At 40.4% G+C, this 20,072-nt stretch overlaps 3 protein-coding genes across 3 annotated transcripts; all 3 read left to right on the top strand.

Annotated features, from left to right (window-relative positions):
• The first annotated feature begins 913 nt into the window (after window positions 1–913).
• Window positions 914–4,406, top strand: gp1bb (glycoprotein Ib platelet subunit beta). The gene is made up of 2 exons (XM_041937943.1): window positions 914–996; window positions 2,800–4,406. Exon 2 carries the CDS (start codon window positions 2,812–2,814, stop codon window positions 3,433–3,435), a length of 624 nt encoding a protein of 207 aa, XP_041793877.1. The 5' UTR covers window positions 914–996; window positions 2,800–2,811; the 3' UTR covers window positions 3,436–4,406.
• A 290-nt stretch (window positions 4,407–4,696) lies between these two features.
• On the top strand, window positions 4,697–14,578 carry dhx37 (DEAH (Asp-Glu-Ala-His) box polypeptide 37). Its single transcript, XM_041937940.1, has 27 exons — window positions 4,697–4,777; window positions 5,021–5,133; window positions 5,248–5,417; window positions 5,807–5,919; window positions 6,002–6,380; window positions 6,524–6,672; window positions 6,771–6,863; window positions 6,987–7,083; window positions 7,312–7,425; window positions 7,568–7,784; window positions 8,082–8,180; window positions 9,100–9,170; window positions 9,300–9,435; window positions 9,530–9,606; window positions 10,341–10,573; window positions 10,654–10,765; window positions 10,882–10,988; window positions 11,496–11,684; window positions 11,789–11,913; window positions 12,286–12,402; window positions 12,499–12,671; window positions 12,762–12,876; window positions 13,130–13,267; window positions 13,350–13,444; window positions 13,785–13,858; window positions 13,986–14,083; window positions 14,188–14,578. Exons 2-27 carry the CDS (start codon window positions 5,034–5,036, stop codon window positions 14,262–14,264), a joined length of 3,468 nt encoding a protein of 1,155 aa, XP_041793874.1. The 5' UTR covers window positions 4,697–4,777; window positions 5,021–5,033; the 3' UTR covers window positions 14,265–14,578.
• A 755-nt stretch (window positions 14,579–15,333) lies between these two features.
• On the top strand, window positions 15,334–19,948 carry ufd1l (ubiquitin recognition factor in ER associated degradation 1). Its single transcript, XM_041937296.1, has 12 exons — window positions 15,334–15,467; window positions 15,677–15,809; window positions 16,742–16,774; window positions 16,871–16,992; window positions 17,358–17,488; window positions 17,587–17,659; window positions 17,758–17,826; window positions 17,912–17,980; window positions 18,054–18,104; window positions 18,209–18,297; window positions 18,957–19,041; window positions 19,278–19,948. The coding sequence occupies exons 1-12, from the start codon at window positions 15,465–15,467 to the stop codon at window positions 19,350–19,352; spliced, it is 933 nt and encodes a 310-aa protein (XP_041793230.1). The 5' UTR covers window positions 15,334–15,464; the 3' UTR covers window positions 19,353–19,948.
• Window positions 19,949–20,072: the final 124 nt, after the last annotated feature.

Genomic DNA, 20,072 nt, shown 5'->3' with positions numbered 1-20,072 from the left:
TTAACCTACAATAGTTTATCACAACACACCATCTTTTATTTGCAGATTAGATTTTGTATCATTAATTTGAATCTGCGGAGTAAAGAGTACAACAATGCCTCTGAATTATAGTGGAGTAGAAATGCAAAGTAGCAGAAAATGGAAAGACTCAAGTGAACAACAAGTACCAAAAAACTGTACTTGAGTAAACCACCACAGGTAATAATCCATATAGCACTTATGTATCTGATATGTATCATGATACAGGTCACGTTGTCTGCTGCATGTTCTGATGCAGAAGTGGATCTTAACAGTGTTGGTCTGTAATTTCAGAATAATTCGGTGTTAATTATAGGGAAAGTAGATAGAACTTCATCATTTAACCCATTTCAATATTCATTAATGCATCATTTATTATTGTAGACTTTGTTCTCCCCACATTGAACCGTCTGCTCCCTTGTAGGCATTTGACATTCTTGCAAATTGAGCTGTAATCTGACCAAAGCACTCTCAAGGTTACACTGGCAGTTCATTAATATATATATATATATATTTGTCTCTACCTCTAATTAGGGGAACTCTTGATTTGAAGGGGTGTGCATGAGGCTGACATGACACTGTCATAACCATGAAGTGTTGTCAAGTATTATTCTGTCAATTTATGTCATTTTAATGGGGGTTGGGGTTAATTGACTGAGTAACACTTAATGTCAACATGTCCGTGGCAGTGTCATGTCAGCCGTATGCACACCCCTTCAAATAAAGTGTTACTCTAATTGGTACCAAAGAACTTCCTGGAGATTAATTAGAAAAATAACGACTTACTGAGATACCTCCTATGTTCCGCTGGAAGTCTTAGTGTGTGTGTTTGTGTGTGTGTGTGTGTGCGTGTGTGTGTGTGTTCATATTTGACAGTGGTCTTTATCAGTGAGCACCAGCTGGCAGCAACACACACACTCGGCCTCTCAGAGTGACCGTAAAGAAACAGTCCTCTCCTGAAGCTCTGCAGCTCTGAAGGTAAACGACTCGCCTTACACCTTGTTCAGACTTTAGTTCTGTAGTTTTCTTTAAGATTATTCACACTGAAACAGGGTTTCCTGACCCATCGCCTACTTTCTTGCTCTCAAAATATCCCAGAAATTCGAGAGCTGACAAATTGGTGTGTGAAGTTCAGTTTAGCAGAATTATCTGTTCTGTTTTTCAAAGAAGATGGACGGAGTTCAAACTTTTTGTCTTCGTTTCGGGCCTGTATGTGATTATCAAGTGATCCCACAGGGGGTCTCAGCCATAGACTGTACAGTCCTGACCTCCTGACCTCTGAAACAAAGTACTCACGTACTGTACATGAGTGCATGAGGGGTAGCTGAGGCTTTCCTACTTCTACTTGTACTATGTCACTACATTTATCTGATAGCTTTAGCTACAAGTTACTTTACAAATTAAAATGTTTACACACAGAAGACAGAAAGAGCTTGAAAAAATCATCCTCTGTTATCAATTAAACAGTATATACTGCTGGGTACAGTATAGGACAGCTGAAACAATTAGTGGATCAATTAAAATTAACTGGCAACTATTCTGACTATCGTTTAAGTCATTTTTCACAGTTTTTATGCAAAAGTGTTTCATGATTCCACCTTTACAAATACGAGTATTTGCTGCTTTTACTTCTAATTATTTCAAGAATTTTTTTTTATTTTTAATAATTTAGAATTTTGTTCTATTGGCTGAAGCATAGTGACGGTGTCACTTTTGGCTCTGAGAACTTGTGGTTTCTCACTATTTTCTGAATTTTTACAAACCAAACAATCAGTCGGTTTATGACGAAAATTATTAGCAGATTAATCCATAATGCAAAAAGGACTTTGCTACAGCCTTCTATAAAATATTTCAAAATTAGCTCCAGTCCAAACAACTACAACAGTTATGGAAATGCTGCTTTTACATTAACGCATGAGCAAAAATAATCTAATTCTATATTATATGATAGTAAAACAGTCACGAACGACATTTTAACAAAGTATATTTTTTATACTGTGTTATTGGTACTTATTGTCTACAAATCTCCACCACAGGTTCACTCAAAATTGTAGACACTCATCTAACATAAAGGAAAGCAGTGTCTTGTATTTAATAATAAGAAATATGACTGAAAGTTGCCATAAAGATGAGACTCATTTAAGACAAATTGCACAAACATACACAAAGCAGTTGCTGTAGTTGTACATTTTATAATTAACACAGAGCAACCAGAACAATTTAAAGCCTGCGCACTCAAGAGTACTTCTTGTAATGATACAGTCCACCACATCCCCAGAGCTGAATACTGGACTGCTGTCATTTCTGTTTTCTAATTGTTACATTTACATCCAAACAACTCTTGAAAACCATATGATCACATAGATAGAAGGTTTTATTAAGAAATGGATAACATTTTGTAATTATCTGTGTTTTTACAACACTGGTTGATTGTTGAGTCATTAAATCATAGTAAGCTTTGCTATGCTTACCTTCACTTACATGTCAGTCATCAGTTTGGAATAGAGGCTTTAATGCGAGTCCAAACATATTGCGTAAATCAATAGAATACAGTCAAGGGCCAGACAGAAAATATGGGAGTAGTTTCTGTAATGTTAGTACTCCGAGATCTAAATGTGGTGTCTGCCAAAACCAAATACATCAGCTGTCCAGACAAATTAAGAGCAGTGGCTCCTAATGGTTTCCTCTCCTTTAAATGGAACCAATTTCAACACATGGTGTAAATAATCTGAGCTCTCCTCTCCCCTCCTCTCCTCTCCTCTCCTCTCCTCTCCTCTCCAGTGACTGGTCAGCATGACTGCGCTCCTGCTCCTGTCGCTGCTCCTCTTCTTCGGAGGTCAAAGGTCGTCAGCATGCCCCCACCTTTGCTCCTGTCACGGCAGTCAGGTGAATTGCAGCAGCAGGTCTCTCACCTCCTCCCAGCTGCCCACCCACTTCCCTGCTGGGACAACCCATCTCCATCTCCACAACAACCTGCTCAGCAGCCTCCCTAATGGGCTCCTGGATGATTTTCCCTCCCTCCGCTCTGTCTCCCTTCATGGTAACCCCTGGGTGTGTGACTGTGGCATCCTCTACCTGCGAGCCTGGCTCCTGCGACAGCCTGCCACCCTCATGTCACACATGGGCGTCAACTGCAGCTCCCCTCCCAGCCTGAGAGGGCGGCTGGTGGTGTATTTAACTGAGCAGGAGGTCCTGGACTCCTGCCACTACTGGTACTGTGACCTGGCTTTGGCTTCGCAGGTGTGTCTGTTTGTGTTTGTAATGGTGCAGGCGGCTCTGCTGGTGGCTCTCCTCGTGTTCCTGAGGAAGTTTGAAAGGCTGTCCAAAGAGGCGAGGAGAACCACAGAGGAGAGCTTCACAGCCGGGGAGGGTCTGAAGGAGAACGTCTACATGCATTTCAAGGACAGCAGCATCTGAGAAGGAGCTGTGATGTGTGATTGTTTGATGCAAAAGAGGAAAAAAAGCTGTTATTTGCACACTGGAGAGAAAATGTCTCTCACAGGCTTTTGTGTTTCAGACTATATTTCTGAAATAATTCTCAAGATATTTTTATGGAATTTTTACTTGGAATGGTTTGATAAGTATGAAAACAACATGAATCATCACCAGATCTCAACCCGATTCTAATTTAGAGCCCATTTACACTGAAGCTGTTCTGGCATCTTGTCAGGGCCCAACACCTCACAAAGAGACTTTATGTTGTTTTTTCCCTTTTGTTTTTTTATGTGTTTTTCTAATGTGGCACCCGTGTGTGTCCGTACACCACCACATACCACTGTACACCACCTTTGAATAGACTAATTGAAAATAGATATTAATAGTAGTCTGCACCACAGCCTGACCGATATTGGATTTTTCAGGCTGATACCAATGTCGAGTAGCTTTTCCAGGAACAATATACTGGATGATATTAATGTCGTACCATTGACAAGATTTTGATATGGATCCCTTCATTTTGGTTACTGAGCAGGACATTTTACAGTTGATAAATTAACTTGTCGGTGCTGTCTGATGGAAAAACTTTTGTAACTGTAAACTATCGCAAATGTATCACTTGTATTTCTGCACTGCAGTTCTTTCTTACGTACCAGTCAAACACTGATGCTGATATACCTTCGCTAACCTAGTTGTACTCATTACACTTGTTCCTAATAAGGTTTTAATTGACATAATGATCTTCAAGACTCTGAATCTTTTTTCAAAGGTTTCTTGTGGTTGAAAAAAATTTTAAATAAAAATGGATATGTTTGTAAAAGTTTGTCTGGGACCTTGATGCTTCATGTGAAGATTTGAGCATTTGAATAAAACACAAAACAAATGGTAAAGGTGTAACTAAAATTTACTGACATTGTATGGCAATATTGTGTATTTAATCTTTTTAAAACACAAAAGAAAATAATGTATTTTGGATTAAATTAAAAAGATAAATCTAATGGAAAAAGATGGCCAAGTTGATGACTCTTGAGTTTATTTTTTATTTTATTTGGACCTATACACTATATAAACTACATTTTCAACAGTCCACAGCTGACAAAACACATTTGTGTATTAATTACGATCCACAAACACCACACCGTGTACAACACTCATAAACCTGGTAGTTATTTTTCTAATGCGACCCTCTGTAGCGGAACCTTTCAGCGGACGCAACGTTTCCGCAGCGGACAGTTTTACCTGACGGACACTTATATGTTTACACGTGAGGTTTGTACGGGGCTGTAATATCTAACGTCAAACGTTTGGCCTGTTAAAATAAAAGGTTTGTATTTTAGAATACTGTAAAGATTTAAGTCGGTTGTGTAAATTACGTTTATTTCGCAGTGGTTAAGATACAGTTAGCTAGTAAGCCCTTAATTAACTAGCTCCTAAGCTAGTCTACTAAGTCCTAAATTAAGTGGTTGTTTTGCTGGCAATGTGTCTACCTTTTAGCGGTGTTTAACATTACAATTGTCCAGTATATTAGTCGGTTTGTACACATAGTTTGCTATTTATTCATTTCCAGACCTCAATTTAAAATGGGAAAACTAAGGAAAAAACACAACTGGAAGGGAAGACAACAAAGTGACCATAAGTCATCTACTGAAGAGAAGACAGACATTGTGGTGGAACTGCAAGGTATGAATTCATATGTGGATTACGTAACAAACCGATTATTCGGTATGTTGCCACTTTAAGTCGCTGTCTGTTTGGCTTTGGCTTGCAACAGTCGTCGGTCTTTGTTTCTATCAGATGGGCGCAGGCTAAAAGGTGTAGACGAGAGCAACGCGTTGGTCCTTCCAGCCAACAAAGAAAAGAAAAAGAAAGCCTCAGTGACACATGTCTCCACCAAAAAGCCCCTCACCAAGAAGCAGAGGAAAGAGCTGCAGAAGGTCCTGGAGCGCAAGGAAAAGAAAGCTCAGGTGAGAGACAGTTCTATGCTGCAGGTTTAATGTATTTCTCTGACTAACTAAGTTCATTAATAAAAAATGTGTTTTTACAAAGTGCTTCATGAAAGATGATAAGATATCAATAAATAAAATTAAATAATATGAAATTCACACAGAGATAAAGTTTTTTTTTAAAAAAAAAGATTTAAAAGCAGTGATGGATTTAGCAAGCCTGATTTGTTTGGGGGCCCAGACTGCAAAAGCCTGATCACCCATAGTCAACAAACAGGTTCTGGGTTACATATACTGGACATAAATAGTTAAACATTTAGTAACTCTACCTACAAGACTTTGGGAAAATGTCATACAAAGGGCTAAATCATAATCCATTTACCCCTTATCCCTCTGTCTGTCCCATCCAGAGAGCAGACATCCTGACCAAACTGGCTGAGGTGCAGCTTCCAGATTCTGAACTGAAACTGCTGTACACCACATCCAAACTGGGAACAGGAGACAAACTTTACCAGACTAAACAGTAAGTGCAACAATGCAGCATATTAGCTAAGACAACAAAAAAGATGCACTAATGAGTCTGACATTTATGGGTTTATTTCCAGGTCGTCAGATGAAATACAAAATGGGGACTCTGGGCCAAAGATCAGCAGTGTCAGTGGAGCAAACAGAAAGAGGAAATGGAAGGACGAAGAGGATGAAGAAGAGGAACAAATGGCAGAAGAAAGTAGTGATGTTGACACCTCGTCTGATGATGATGATAAAGAAGAGGAGGAGGATAAAAAAGTGAATGAGGCCACCGAGATGAGTGAATCTAAGGAAACCACCTCTCCCTGTCACGAGGACAAAGAGGAAGTGAAGGAAGAACAGCTCAAAACAGAACAAGATGGACAGAAGAAGACTTCAGATCAGGAGAAAGTCCAACACAAGGAGCCGTCCCAGCCGGCGATCTTTATTCCTGTTGACAGATCACCAGAAATACAGGTGTGTGTGTGTGTGTGTGTGTGTGTGTGTGTGTGTGTGTGTGTGTGTCAGAGAGTGACTGACTGAATCTCGAAACTTAAGGTATTCCGATAGGTGTGTTTTTTGTGAGCTTGCTTTAAGTGTATTTCAATCTGTCGCTGTAGGAGGCTCGTCTGAAGCTGCCCGTGCTGGCCGAGGAGCAGGTCATCATGGAGGCAGTGAGAGAAAATCCCTGTGTCGTCATCTGTGGAGAGACAGGAAGTGGAAAGACCACTCAAGTGCCTCAGTTTCTGTATGAAGCCGGCTATGCCAGGTAGCTTCTACTCTTTGTCATGCTGTCTTTAAATTTTCCCTGGATATTTAACTAGAAAAATGGCCTACGTCATCCTGTTCCATGTATTTTTCCTGCAGTGGTAGTGGAATAATAGGAATCACAGAGCCAAGAAGAGTAGCAGCTGTCAGCATGTCCCACAGAGTGGCCAAAGAGATGAACCTGTCCACACGGTAAGAAACATTTGCTCGCTATTATATATTATAATATTTAAAATTAAGTAGTCTTAGAGTTTTTGAGGTGTGTTTGGACAAGACTGGATATGGAATTTTGCAGATGTGTTTGTGTGTGTTTAGGGTGGTGTCATACCAGATTCGATATGAAGGGAATGTGACCAGCGATACCAAGATCAAGTTCATGACAGATGGTGTTCTGCTGAAGGAGATTCAGAAGGTATCATATTTGCTCTCTGTGGAGTCAGTTAATTAGGTACAGTAAACATGGCAGACTTTGGCCTGCTGGGGTTTCTAATTTGATTTTAACTGAAGTTTTCTCAACTTAAATATGGGAAAGTTGAAAACTCAGTAAATGACTGCAACATATTGTACATTTTATCTGTATGAGCCTTAAATTACCTTCATGTTTCTGCAGTTTTTTCAGTGTCTCTGTCTCGTCTTATAGGATTTCCTGCTCCAGAGGTACAGTGTGATAATCATAGACGAGGCTCATGAAAGGAGTGTGTACACAGACATCCTCATCGGATTGTTGTCTCGTATCGTCCCGCTGAGAAACAAGGTTAGAGACTCTGCTGTGACTGCCTCTCCATGTCTTTGCTGTGAAAAGTCACATCCAGAATAACAGCCATGCGCGACATAATCTTGCAGTTTTTTATTCATTTTGACTCTCTTCTTTGTTGCCACTCTTCACGTCCCTGCAGAAAGGTATGCCCATGAAGCTGCTGGTCATGTCAGCTACTCTGCGGGTCGAGGACTTCACAGACAACAAGAAGCTGTTCCGAACACCTCCACCTGTCATCAAGGTGGATGCTCGCCAGTTCCCAGTCACCATACACTTCAACAAACGCACCCCGCTTGAGGATTACACCGGAGAAGTTTTCCACAAAACCTGCAAGATTCACCGGATGCTGCCTCCAGGTGCACACAGCAGACACATTTCTCAGATTTTGTACTTCTTGGTGTTAACGTCCGTTTAATACAAAACTAAGGGGTGAAATCAAAGATCATATCATTCAAAGAACATTTGAAGTTAATCAATTTGTAGGGGGATGTAGGGGAAACTACATTGTGCTGTTTAAACTGCATCATTTGTTATGTGTGAAGATTTGCAAATTGTTTGTAAATATTTATCAGTGTAATTTTTTAAATGTGAGTTGAACATTTATACAACAGCAAGTCAGCAGGACAAGCTGATGCCGTGTCTCTGTCTTTCAGGTGGCATCCTGGTGTTTTTGACCGGTCAGGCAGAAGTTCACAGTCTGTGCAGACGACTGAGAAAAGCTTTCCCCTTCAGGAGGGGTAACACAACCACAGGTGAGTATAACACACACCTGTTTGACCCCCTCACACACAGACATATCTCTGAGTATGTTTTTATATACAGTATACCCTTGTTTTTCGCGGGGGTTACGTTCCAAAAAGAACCCGTGATAGGCAAAATCCGTGAAGTAGAAACTTTTTTAACATTTTTTTTTTAACAATTAAATACTCTATTTATTCTACTCTACATTGAAAAGAGAGAACAAACCATTTTACAGGCTCAAGCATTTGTTTCACAAATAAAAGTACTTTAGAAATGTTTTTTTCAACAAATAACTTATGTATTGTACTGTCAAATAATAGTTTTAATCATCAATGTGAACAGAAGGCTTCAAATTGCAGAGATTAGCACCGCCCACCGCGAGCCGAGTAATTGTAATGAACGGGAGAAAATTAAAAATTATTATGAAAAAAATAGAAAGTACAGTCGGACAAATCATGACTCAGGTGTATTTCACTGCTCTTCAGACTGAGCCGCTGCATCCTGACTCCGCTCTGCAGTGTTTTCTTCTTTTGAAGCCCGAGGTGCAGGTGTGTTTGTTCGGGAGCAGAACATAGTGATAGGCAGTAGTTGTCGCTCTTTTTTCTTCCGCATCTTCCGTTGCCTTTTGGGCCCTGCCGCAGGTGCTTTCGTCGGTCCAGAGCGTTTTGTCGACATTATGGGTTTTAGAGAAACTCGAAATTGCAAGAGAATATGCACGTACTTAATGTAAATTTGGCAAGCTGTTTTACGTACGTGTACATATTAAACTGTAACGTTATTGACGCACAGGTAGAGAAGAAGCGGAGTGACTTTTTAGCCAATAAGAATGCAGAACACAATGCACGATGCAAATCCGTGAAGTAGCGAAACCGTGAAAAGTAAACCGCGTTATAGCGAGGGATCACTGTATTTCCATGTTTGTGTGTTCAGGTGAGGACGAGGAAGCAGACACCTCAGAGGCAATGAGGAAGTTTAAGAAGGCTAAACAGAAGAAGACTGTCGTAAGTCTGCTTTTAAAATGTCCCTAAAAGCCTCTTTAACTCCAAAGTGTGTGTGTTTTTGCGATGTCTATGTCCTCAACAGCAGACATCTTGTGTGCATATTTTCAATAGCATTATCTCTGTCTGCAGTCTCTGCCCCGAATTGACCTGGATAACTACTCTGCCCTGCCGGTGGACGAAGGTGACGAGGACAGAGAGGCTGGGATTGGAGACGAGGAGGATGAAGGCTCTGACCTGGAAATTGGAGATGATCCCACTGATGAAGGCAAGCTACTTCAAAAAGATTCTTCACATCCAGTTGGATGTACAGTATTTCAGACGAATGTCCTCTCTAATTCTGCTCTGTTTTGTCTCTGTAGAGGAGAAGGCTGACCCCTCTATTCCTCTCTATGTTCTCCCTCTGTACTCTCTGCTGGCTCCGGAGCAGCAGGCTAAGGTGAGATTAACATCATATGTCAGCACAAAACTGATAAAAACTGAGAAGTAGAGTTGTTTTTGCAATAAAAAATATTTTTACAGATATTTAGGAATCTGCACTTTTCACATATTTCCTGGATAGAGTTAAAGGTTTGACCTTAGCGAGCTGCAGCCAGCTGGACATCCACTGGACTGATAACTTTGTGAAAATAATTCCTAAAAACAAAGCAGCTGGCCTTTAAATGGTGGTCATGGTGAAGATGTGGATCCATTTTTATTTCATAATAGCCACTTGGTTCTAGCTTGTAGCCCAACCCACCATGACCTCTAGTCTGTAAGCTAATTAAGGAAACTGGCTGTTAAATCCATAATGAAACAGCATTTTGAGAGTATGTTATCTCTTGACTTGATGTTTCTTGTAAAAATGTGTGATTTTTACAAGGATGTTACACCTTACTGTTAATAAGGTGTAAGTTGTGGTGTGAAAAAGTGATACAATTTTGATTTGATCATTATACCAGTTACTAGTTTTTACTAATCACTAATGTTAACTGTTAGCTGTTGTGTAAATCAGATTTATTAACAAGACATTGAAGGGTGAATAATCTGAAATAACAATAAGATGAAAGGAGAAATAATCAGTTAAAGTCAGAATGGCAGAAAACTCTATTGTTGCCGTGGAGTCTATATAATGCAGCACAATGCAGTAAATGAACTCAAAATATCTTGTATGTGTGCGTCTCTTGACTGCAGGTGTTCAGGCCTCCTCCACCTGGTACTCGTGTGTGTGTGGTAGCCACCAACGTGGCCGAGACTTCTCTGACCATCCCCGGCATCAAGTACGTGGTCGACTGCGGTCGAGTTAAGAAACGTTTCTACGACCGAGTGACCGGAGTTTCGTCCTTCAAGGTCACATGGACCTCACAGGCCTCAGCCAATCAGAGGGCAGGTAGAGCTGGACGAACGGAGCCGGGACACTGCTATAGGTCAGGACTTTGAACCTGTGTGGCTGTGATTACATAGTTGTTTTCTTTATACTCACAGATGTTTGTGTGTCTGTTTTCAGGTTGTACTCCTCTGCGGTATTTGGAGACTTCAGTTTGTTCTCAGAGGCAGAGATCACTCGCAGGCCTGTGGAAGACCTGGTTCTACAGATGAAGGACCTCAACATAGATAAGGTCAGAAAAAAATTAGCGAATCAGAATTGCCAGCTGCGTTCTGAGTGAAATGCCTCTGTATTAGAGAAAGAAATAGTCCTCTCAGACAAACCGCTTTATATTTTCTGTTTCTGCAGGTGGTCAATTTTCCCTTCCCTACATCTCCCTCTGCTGAGGCTCTTGTTGCAGCAGAGCAGTTATTAGTCTCGTTAGGAGCTCTGAAAGAGCCGCCACGCACCGGAAGGTAACTGCTTGATCAATATGTTGGTCACTTGGATTACATAATAATTCATTCTAATAGTTTGGGTAGTGTTAAGAGATATGTGATCCTACTTACACTTACAGGGAAGCCTTAAATATATTCAGTTAGTCAATAGCAGGGACTTGTAGAGCTCAATTTTTTGCCCATTTATGTGAACATTTGCAAGTATAAAAAAGCTTTTTACTTCGTATTAAGGTACACACATTCCCCATTAACTAGTTGCTTATTAGCATGCGTATTAGTAGTAAGCAGTAATTGGGAGGCCATTGTGGAAAAACTCTTAGTTAATGGCCTATTAGTTGTAGAATATGGTCTTACAGAATAAGACATTCATAAGTTTTTATATGCTTTAGAGTGAATAATAAAAAGCAAGTATGCTACTAATATGTATCCTAAAAAGCAACAAGTCAGTGGTGAATGTGTATGAATGTGTATGTATAGTCACATTACATGTCCACACTTGTAAGCTGTTTATTTTTTTCTTATAAGGGTGAAAGAGATGGAGCAAGCAAGGCTCAGCTGCCCAATCACCCCCCTGGGCAGAGCGATGGCTTCATTCCCTGTGGCACCACGTTACGCTAAAATGTTAGCTCTCGGTAAGCAGCAGGAATGCCTGCCCTACGTCATTGCTGTGGTAGCAGCCATGACAGTCCGGGAGATCTTCGAAGATCTTGACAGGTGAGGAAGCATGTTTTCTTTATTGACATCTGTTTATAGATGAACAGGTTGAAGACTGGAATAGTATGTCTTTATAACCATAACACATTTTCATTGCTCCTCAGACCTGCAGGAAGTGAAGATGAGAGCTCCAAGCTCACCCAGCGTCGAGCTCGGCTGACTCAAATGAGGAGGTTGTGGGCTGGGCACGGAGTGTCACTACTGTTGGGGGACCTCATGGTCATGCTGGGTAAGCTTAGTTTTTGTTCCAGGTGCAGTTACTATAGGCTTTAGCAGAGTCTGTTTAGTCATATGCTGACTTTTAAAGGTCACGTGACATGGCTTCAAATACATCATTTTCTTCCAGCTTTCAGCATTGAAGCAGGATTTCACTTGATTTAAGGGTCTAATTTAGACTTGGTTGAGGAGGGGTTGACTGTGGTGCCCCCAAAAGTCTACAATGACATTTTTTTGGGACAGAACTTTTACGTTAGTAAGAAGAGGCAGAGTAAAGGGTAGGATTTTGAGATAGAAATGCCAGAAATATACATTTATTGTACAAAATATTATATATTGAATGCATTGATGGGGTAACAGTATGTCTGTATACATGTGACTACAGGTGCTGTTGGTGCATGCGAATTTGCTGGTTGTACTCCAAAGTTTTGTGAGGAGAACGGCCTGAGGTATAAAGCCATGGTGGAGATCAGGAGGCTCAGAGGACAACTTACCAACGCAGGTACACACACACACACACACACACACACACAGAAAACCTAATTCTTAATGTGCTGCAAAAACAAAACAGAAGATGGTCTGTGTTCTCTCATGCCAGTGAACGCAGTGTGTCCAGAGGTAGGAGTATTTGTGAATCCCAAGATGACTCCACCGACGGAGCACCAGGTGCGCTGCTTGCGGCAGATTGTTCTGGCCGGACTGGGAGACCATCTTGCCAGGCGTGTCCAGGCAGAAGATATTCTGGACCCAAAATGGAAGAACGGCTACAAGGCAAGTCGCTCTGAGGACTGTAACTGTGATTCAGGAGAGTTTAGTATTGCTGTCCTTCACCTCCTCACCTTCATCTGTTTTTGCTCATAGACGCCTCTTATGGACGAGCCGGTGTTCATTCATCCCACCTCTGCGCTGTTCAAAACGCTGCCAGAGTTTGTCGTCTACCAGGAGATCATGGAGACCACCAAGATGTACATGAAAGGTAAATGAGCTGAATTTTGGAGACATGTGACTTCTATACCATACTGATCGAGTGACTTCTTGGGTGAATATTGTTTTTCCTTTTTTTATTGTGTGTGCTTCCTGAACATGCTGTTGAAAAGCAAAATTTCTATACGGTCGAACTTTAGAACAACTAAGTTCATCTTGAATTGTATTATTTCCACAATTGTTGAACTACATTTTCAAGATGATGGTTTCACCTGGTGAAATATCTTCCTTCCTGTCTCGGTCAGGTGTGTCAGCAGCAGAAGGAGAGTGGGTCCCCGAGCTTCTGCCTCAGTATTGTCATTTCAGCTCCCCCCTGGAGACGCCTTCACCGTGGTTCTGTTCATCCACCGGCACCATCAGATGTCACTGCTCAAGCACCTTCTGTAAGTTCTCCACAACTGAGCAACATGGCTGTGTTTGAAAGGCGCCTCATGTACATTCATGTAATCGCTGTCTCTCCTGCAGTCCGTGTAGGTTGGCAGCTGCCAGCAGTGGAGAAGGAGTATCCAGGCGGCCTGGAGCGTTACAAACTTTTTTCCAGGTTTCTGCTTGAGGGACAGGTACTGCAGCACAACCTGAAAGTTCCCTGATTGCTGTTCAGTCTCCCCACTGTAAATACAACAGTTATCACCACGACACCCAACCCAATACCATTTTTTGTCTGAATAAACTTTATTTATTGAGATGTTCCTCCATCTGAGTGGTTCTCCTTGTGCCAGACCAAAAAATATGCCCTCAAGTTAAATAGTTGGAAAAAAGTTGGAAAAAAACATAAAACCTTCCAATCTGCATCTGAAATTGAAACCTGGCAGAAACTCTATAAAAGCTGTGAAAATGATACTAGCAGCTGGATAAACAGTTTGGTCTTGTGTAGTAATGGCCGCTTTGTCTGGTTTGCAGGTTTGTCCTAAGTTGAAGAAACATGCCGGCCACCTTCTCTCAAACCCCTCCATCATGCTGAAAACATGGGCAAAGTAAGTTAGTACTCTCACACACACTGGTCTGCCCCTTTTTGAGGTATTTCTCCACATTTGTCTATCAACAAGTTGGCTTGTTTCAAGGAAAAACTTTTCTCTTACGATTGTGTCTTTGCTGCTTTAGGCTGCAGCCCAGGACTGAGGCTTTCCTGGGAGCGCTGGTGTCAAAGAGAGTTGACTGCAGAGATGCCCTCCTCTCTGTCTGGAAAACTGAAGATAAATGTGAGGATTTAATGTGCTTGGTATGACATTGCCCAAATCTGATTTGATTAGCCTTCTTGTTATTTGTTCTTGTTGTTTTATCACATATTTTTCTCCTCCTACAGTTCTGTTGTCTGCATACTGCCAGTGGTTACCTGAAGCCATGCATCAAGAAGTAGCCAAAAGCTGGCCTCCGATATGACGGCTTATATCTGAAAAGAAGGCAGAAAATGATATTAAACACTTGACCAGAGACCTATGTTGACCTACAGATCTGTAGAACTCCCTTCTTTACCATCAGAGGGCTTCTCCAGACTCAGACCTGATAATCTTTAAAATCCTCTCTCATAGTGCAACTGCAACACAACACTTTTAATAGTTTTATGTTTTATATACTATATCTATGACATGTACAGTTTTTTTCAGCCAGAAAATATTTCAACTGGGCCCATGACCTTTAACTCATCAGTGTGCTGCTGTCAGTTATATGTCTGATTTGGTCTTCATAAGACCTCATAAAACTGTGTTGCTTTGAATAAGGCTGATGTGTGATTTATTCATGTGTAATGAAAATTGTGATTGATAAAAACTGGAGCGGAGTTACAAATAAGTGAATATTTGCCAAGCAGGTTAATGACAAGTTGATATTAGTTTAGATTGAATGTTCATTTTTGACCTTAATAATGGTAGTCAACAAATCGATCCCACTACAAGCTCGATTAAGTGCAGTAGTTGTCCTTGAGCTTTTTATTGTTTCACATGGTCTTCCTTAGCAGACAGACTTCGCCCAGTTGCCAGACTTATAGATGTCAAAATTTATTTTTTCCTGAGCACTTAAAAAATTTCAAATCAGTTTTTGCTGGAAAGTTGAGACTGAAAGTTAATTCGGAAACATTAGTTGGCAAAACAGCCACATTACAGGGTCAATTTAGTGGCTGAGAGTTCCTTAACTGCAACTTAAAGGACCTTGTGGTAAGATGTCAAATGGTATTAGTTTGATTCATGCAATGGACAAAGCTAGGATATCTTAGCCGTTGTTGCTTTTTCTGTTTTGACTTATTAAAAATGTTTTGTGTGAGTGGTACCCCTTTAAAAGCATGTCACATTTTAATCTGTCATACTCTTATGGGAAGCCAGAGGGGAAGTTGGTTTCATCTCAAAATTCATGGTCATGAATTTTCCAGTAACGCTTACAAAGAATTACATAAAATTATTTCAGTGGGCTGCTGCGATTGGCTAACTTCTGTCGTGTCGTCATTTCCTAACGTCAGCTCGTACACTTCCGGAAGAAGCGGAAGACAACAGTGGAACCTCGGAGTTCATATGCAAATTTTCAAATAAGAAAACAGAAACAGACATTTTGATCTGAGACGTTTGACGACCAAAGACCTAAACTGTCGACATGGTGAGTAGGACCGTCATTTTGTCCAACGTCGACGATACATATATGAAGCGAAACAGCAGTTTAAGCTAGCGAGCGGCTAACAATAACACGACAACAACAGAAAGATGCCCTGTCATGATGGAATTAAAAAGCTACGTGGAAGTTAACCAACTCACGTAAAACATCTCAAGTATGTGTGTTTTATTCATAAAATTTTGTTTCTTCCACAGTTTTCCTTCCACGTATTCGACCACCCGATGTCCCGGGGGTTTCAGAACCGTTTCTCCACTCAGTACCGCTGTTACTCGGTGTCCATGCTGGCAGGTCCGAACGACCGCTCCGACGTAGAGAAAGGAGGCAAAAGTGAGCATTACTGTCAAAAGAGTTTCCAGCTAAACGTTTGCGAACAGGCTGTTTTTGGCATCGTTTGTAAACTCTTCTGTTTATTGTTCCAATCAAACCTATTAACATTGTTTTGATAGTGTTAACAACGTTATTATAGTCCAGCCATAGAAACTGCTCACCAGCCACAAGGCTGTATATGTACTTTGAAGTATTTACTGTTTCTTCCAGATGTCTGCCAGGAAAGTCACCATAAACCACCATATCAGCAAACTATCCCTGCTTTCTAGTGTTGTCTACTGTTGAATTTGTCAGTTTCTAATGCTGACTCGTGTCATAAAGTCTGTCTCAATGTCCGGTGCAGCCAGGCTTTTCTTATGCAAGCTACAGACCCTTGTGAACATGTCTGTGGATCTAAGTTTGACAAAGGCCACAGCAGTTCATTCTCTGTGGTTCCCCAGTGGTGGTTGCCTTGTTTGTGGAAAGGTGATTCCCTGACATTGTGACACTATGAGACTGTCACATCAAAGAGCCAGTTTTTGTAAGGACCGAACTGGTAAACTCTCATGTATTAATTTGATAGTGCTTCATTAAACGTGGATGCATGGGAAACATCTAACAGTAAGCTTATACATAGCAAAACACATGGATACTGCTGCGTCCCTCCTTCTGTTCTCATCTGTTTTGCATTCTCACTTTTGGGTAACATGCTTAAAACATGTTTTCTGCCTTTTACCTCCCTGATGTACAAGTATGTCATACTACAACCATCTAATTAGAGTGATCAGTTTCTTATTGTCTTGCCAAGTGGGTATATTTAATTCATAATAAAGTGAAAAATCACAGTTGAAATTCACTCATGCCTTTACCGTATGTCTTAAAAGTCTTTTAACTGAATGAGTTTACCAGTTCTTATTCATTGTCAATGACTCACCTAATTCACTTTTTTTCAGTAATAATGCCGCCTTCAGCTCTCGACCAGCTCAGTAAGTGGTAGTTGAATTAAGCACCTCTTCATTATAGTACAAGTCCTGTATGAACCTTTCAAGATTATTAACTTTCTCCTCCTTCCCCCTGTACAGGCAGGCTTAATATCACTTATCCAATGCTGTTCAAGCTGACCAACAAGAACTCAGACAGAATGACACACTGTGGTGTTCTGGAGTTTGTGGCAGATGAGGGAATCTGCTACCTGCCACACTGGGTGAGAAACAGGAACAAGTTTAGAGTATGACAGAGATTTAACTGCCTGCTGTCACTTAAATATTCTGAAGGAGAAGATGGCTAATAATACTGTACTGGTAGTTTATGAAAATAGAAGTAAAAGGACCAAGTTTCCAAACAAACCTATATAAGTAACACGAAAATGCAGTTAATAAAAAAACTGGAATAGAAGTAACTTAGAAAATGATGCGTGTAATCTTTAGGATTTTGAGTGAAAGAGATTAAATACAACTGTGTGTTTCTTCTTTTGTCTGAAATATTCTCTGCTGGTTAACTGTTTTTAAAGCCACTTTGTGAGCAGCAATCAAGGCAGCACTGATATTTGCCTTATTTTGTTTGCTGTAGATGATGCAGAATCTCCTGCTGGAGGAAGGTGGTCTGGTCACAGTGGAAAGTGTTAACCTTATGGTGGCCACTTACTCTAAGTTCCAGCCACAAAGCCCCGACTTCCTAGACATTACAAACCCCAAGGCAGTGTAAGAAATATCATCATCATTATCAACGGATCGTGTAATTGACCTTTTTCTTACATTTTGTGTTTAAAGTGATTAACTGAGTTGTCACTTTCTTACAGACTAGAGAATGCATTGAGAAACTTTGCCTGCTTGACCACTGGTGATGTCATTGCTATCAACTACAATGAAAAGGTAAATCAGTTTATTCAGATTGGACTAGCATGTGAATATGATTCTATTTTATTTTATTTCTACTGAATACCACTGCAAATGTGTTTTTTTTTTTTCAGATATATGAGCTGCGAGTAATGGAGACCAAGCCAGATAAAGCAGTATCCATCATCGAGTGTGATATGAACGTAAGACCTGCTACATTATCACAGACAACAATGAAATATTGTGTTGTGTTCTCCGCTTTAAATGTGCTGTCACTCTGTTTCTCAGGTGGATTTTGATGCTCCTTTGGGTTACAAAGAGCCTGAACGACGACCTCAGCACCCAGAAGAACCAACAGTAAGGATCCAACCGTAAAGGTAGCTCAACACTCTGTGTTCTGAACAAATTGATAAAACAAATGTCTTCACAGGAGGAAGAAGGAGATCCCAGCAGCTATGCTGACATGGACATGGGATTCAGAGTGAGTAAATGATGCTGTGGGTTAGAGACAAATAAATGTCCTAATGACTGCTGATAGCTGATAATTGGAGCTAATGTGACTTCTAATCTTTTTCTTACCCTCAGGCTTTCACCGGCTCTGGCAATCGTTTGGATGGTAAAACAAAAGGGATTGAGCCCAGCCCTGCCCCTCTTGGCCCAAGTGACATCAAAAGGTGAAAAAATGTTCAGAATTCATGGAGACATGAAGTGGCGTAGTTTTAATTTCCTCCACCTAAACCCTGACAAAATGGAAATTCTTTGAATTGGTCCTGATAACTTTTCCTCTGCAGCTCTAAGCCGTTTACAGTTAGTTCAGAATGCAGCTGCCAGACTATTAACCAGAACTAGCCAACGGTCCCCCATTGCCTCTGTTCTTCCACTGGCTTCCTGTAAAATTCTGAATAAAGTACAAGATCCTGTAAATTACTCATAAGATTCTGCATGACCTTACCTCAAGTTAAATTTCTTATCTCCTTGTTCCTTATTCCAATTCTTGACGACTCTGATCCTATAATCTCACTGTTTTATTAATCCCGCACTCCAACTGTAAAACAAAAGGTGATCGTGCTGTTTTAGTCTCAACCATCTTCTCCATATATCAGATTCATTTGAATCTTTGGACAGTTTCACGTGGCTTCAAAAAACGCATTTTTGTTGGTAACAGTTTTTCTAGCTCTCCATTCTGGGATTTGTGTTCCACACTGTGCGGAGACTCTTAGTGGCACCTGTTGAGTTTTTATTTTACCACAATCACAGAGCATTGAATGATTCTACCAGAGTTTAGTCTTGAGTGTAAATTCCTGATATTAAACTCTTATATGTCATCACACAGAGGCATTCCCAACCACGAGTACAAAGTTGGCAGGATCACCTTCATCAGGAACTCGAGGCCTCAGCCCAGGAAATTTGTGGATGATGTAAGAAATGTGAAGGGTTTGATGTCGTATGTAACCTGTAAATATTTAACTAGGCTGTGTTTGTAGTTACTCAGCACAGTTCAACACACTCTTTTTTTTAGTTTCCCATAGCACAATTTTATTGTCATTCATTCTATTTCTAAATGTTGAATTCCCTAATTATGTTTTCTCACATAACACTCATCCTGTAATTTTACAGTTTTAACTACATTTAAATCTCTTTTTCATTCTTTCAGGATGATGCCCTGAACAGATTCATCGCCTTCTCTGGACAAGGACAGTCACTACGCAAGAAGGGAAGAAAGCCTTGAAGGATTTCAAGTGGAGGGACTGGCTAATGTGCACAAACTCACCATATCTGTTGTCACCTTCAACAGCAAAGTTAAAAAAAAGAAAAAAAAAGGGCCATCAGATGCATTGGGGTTTTGTCTCTCTGTCTCCTTTGAAGTGAAAATGTTGCTGTTGTGGTTATATAGGATTAAAACTCTGACAGTAATATTTTGCTCAGCAGAAATTGAGCTGCATAAAATTATGTCAGTTTAAATTTACTATTAGTCCAGGGTGACTTATTTGAGTCAGGCATAAGAAATAATATCACCACACCACCAACACAAAGAAGTGATATATTGTAATATCATGTTTGAATTACCTTGTAGTTAGAGCATATTCCCCCATTTTTCTCCAATCGTTGCATTTTTGCAGTTCACTTTAAATATGCTGTTATACAGAGTCCCATTCTTATGATGAAATGGGAGCAATAATATCTCTTTACTTTTGTTCTTAATTATAAAGAATTTAATTTTATGTTTGAGGTTTTTTTTCTGGGTTTCAGGTTTAATTTGCAAGTGTTTGTCCTTTTTTCCTGGTTTATTTATAGACAAATAAAGGACTGTGTTTTTGAAATGCATTACTTGTAGCTAAAGATTCTTTTGTAATGTCTGAGCATGTACCTGAAATAACAAATGAGACTGGAATATATCAGGATGTTTCTGCATCTATGGCATTCTTCTCGGCTCGAATTAGGAATAAGT

The sequence above is a fragment of the Chelmon rostratus genome, chromosome 5, assembly GCF_017976325.1.
Source record: "Chelmon rostratus isolate fCheRos1 chromosome 5, fCheRos1.pri, whole genome shotgun sequence".
In the NCBI taxonomy this organism is placed as follows: domain Eukaryota; kingdom Metazoa; phylum Chordata; class Actinopteri; order Chaetodontiformes; family Chaetodontidae; genus Chelmon; species Chelmon rostratus.
This window is presented reverse-complemented; position numbering and strand designations above follow the sequence as displayed.

Excerpts from the sequence above, each read along its gene's own strand:
- gp1bb (XM_041937943.1), top strand. The coding sequence starts at position 2,812 with ATGACTGCGCTCCTGCTCCTGTCGCTGCTCCTCTTCTTCGGAGGTCAA.
- ufd1l (XM_041937296.1), top strand. Across the intron at positions 17,489-17,586 it reads ATTACAAACCCCAAGGCAGT|ACTAGAGAATGCATTGAGAA; the intron begins GTAAGAAATATC and ends ACTTTCTTACAG. Across the intron at positions 18,105-18,208 it reads ACATGGACATGGGATTCAGA|GCTTTCACCGGCTCTGGCAA; the intron begins GTGAGTAAATGA and ends TCTTACCCTCAG.
- dhx37 (XM_041937940.1), top strand. The coding sequence starts at position 5,034 with ATGGGAAAACTAAGGAAAAAACACAACTGGAAGGGAAGACAACAAAGT. Across the intron at positions 7,084-7,311 it reads TGCTGAAGGAGATTCAGAAG|GATTTCCTGCTCCAGAGGTA; the intron begins GTATCATATTTG and ends CTCGTCTTATAG. Across the intron at positions 13,268-13,349 it reads TCACTGCTCAAGCACCTTCT|TCCGTGTAGGTTGGCAGCTG; the intron begins GTAAGTTCTCCA and ends TCTCTCCTGCAG.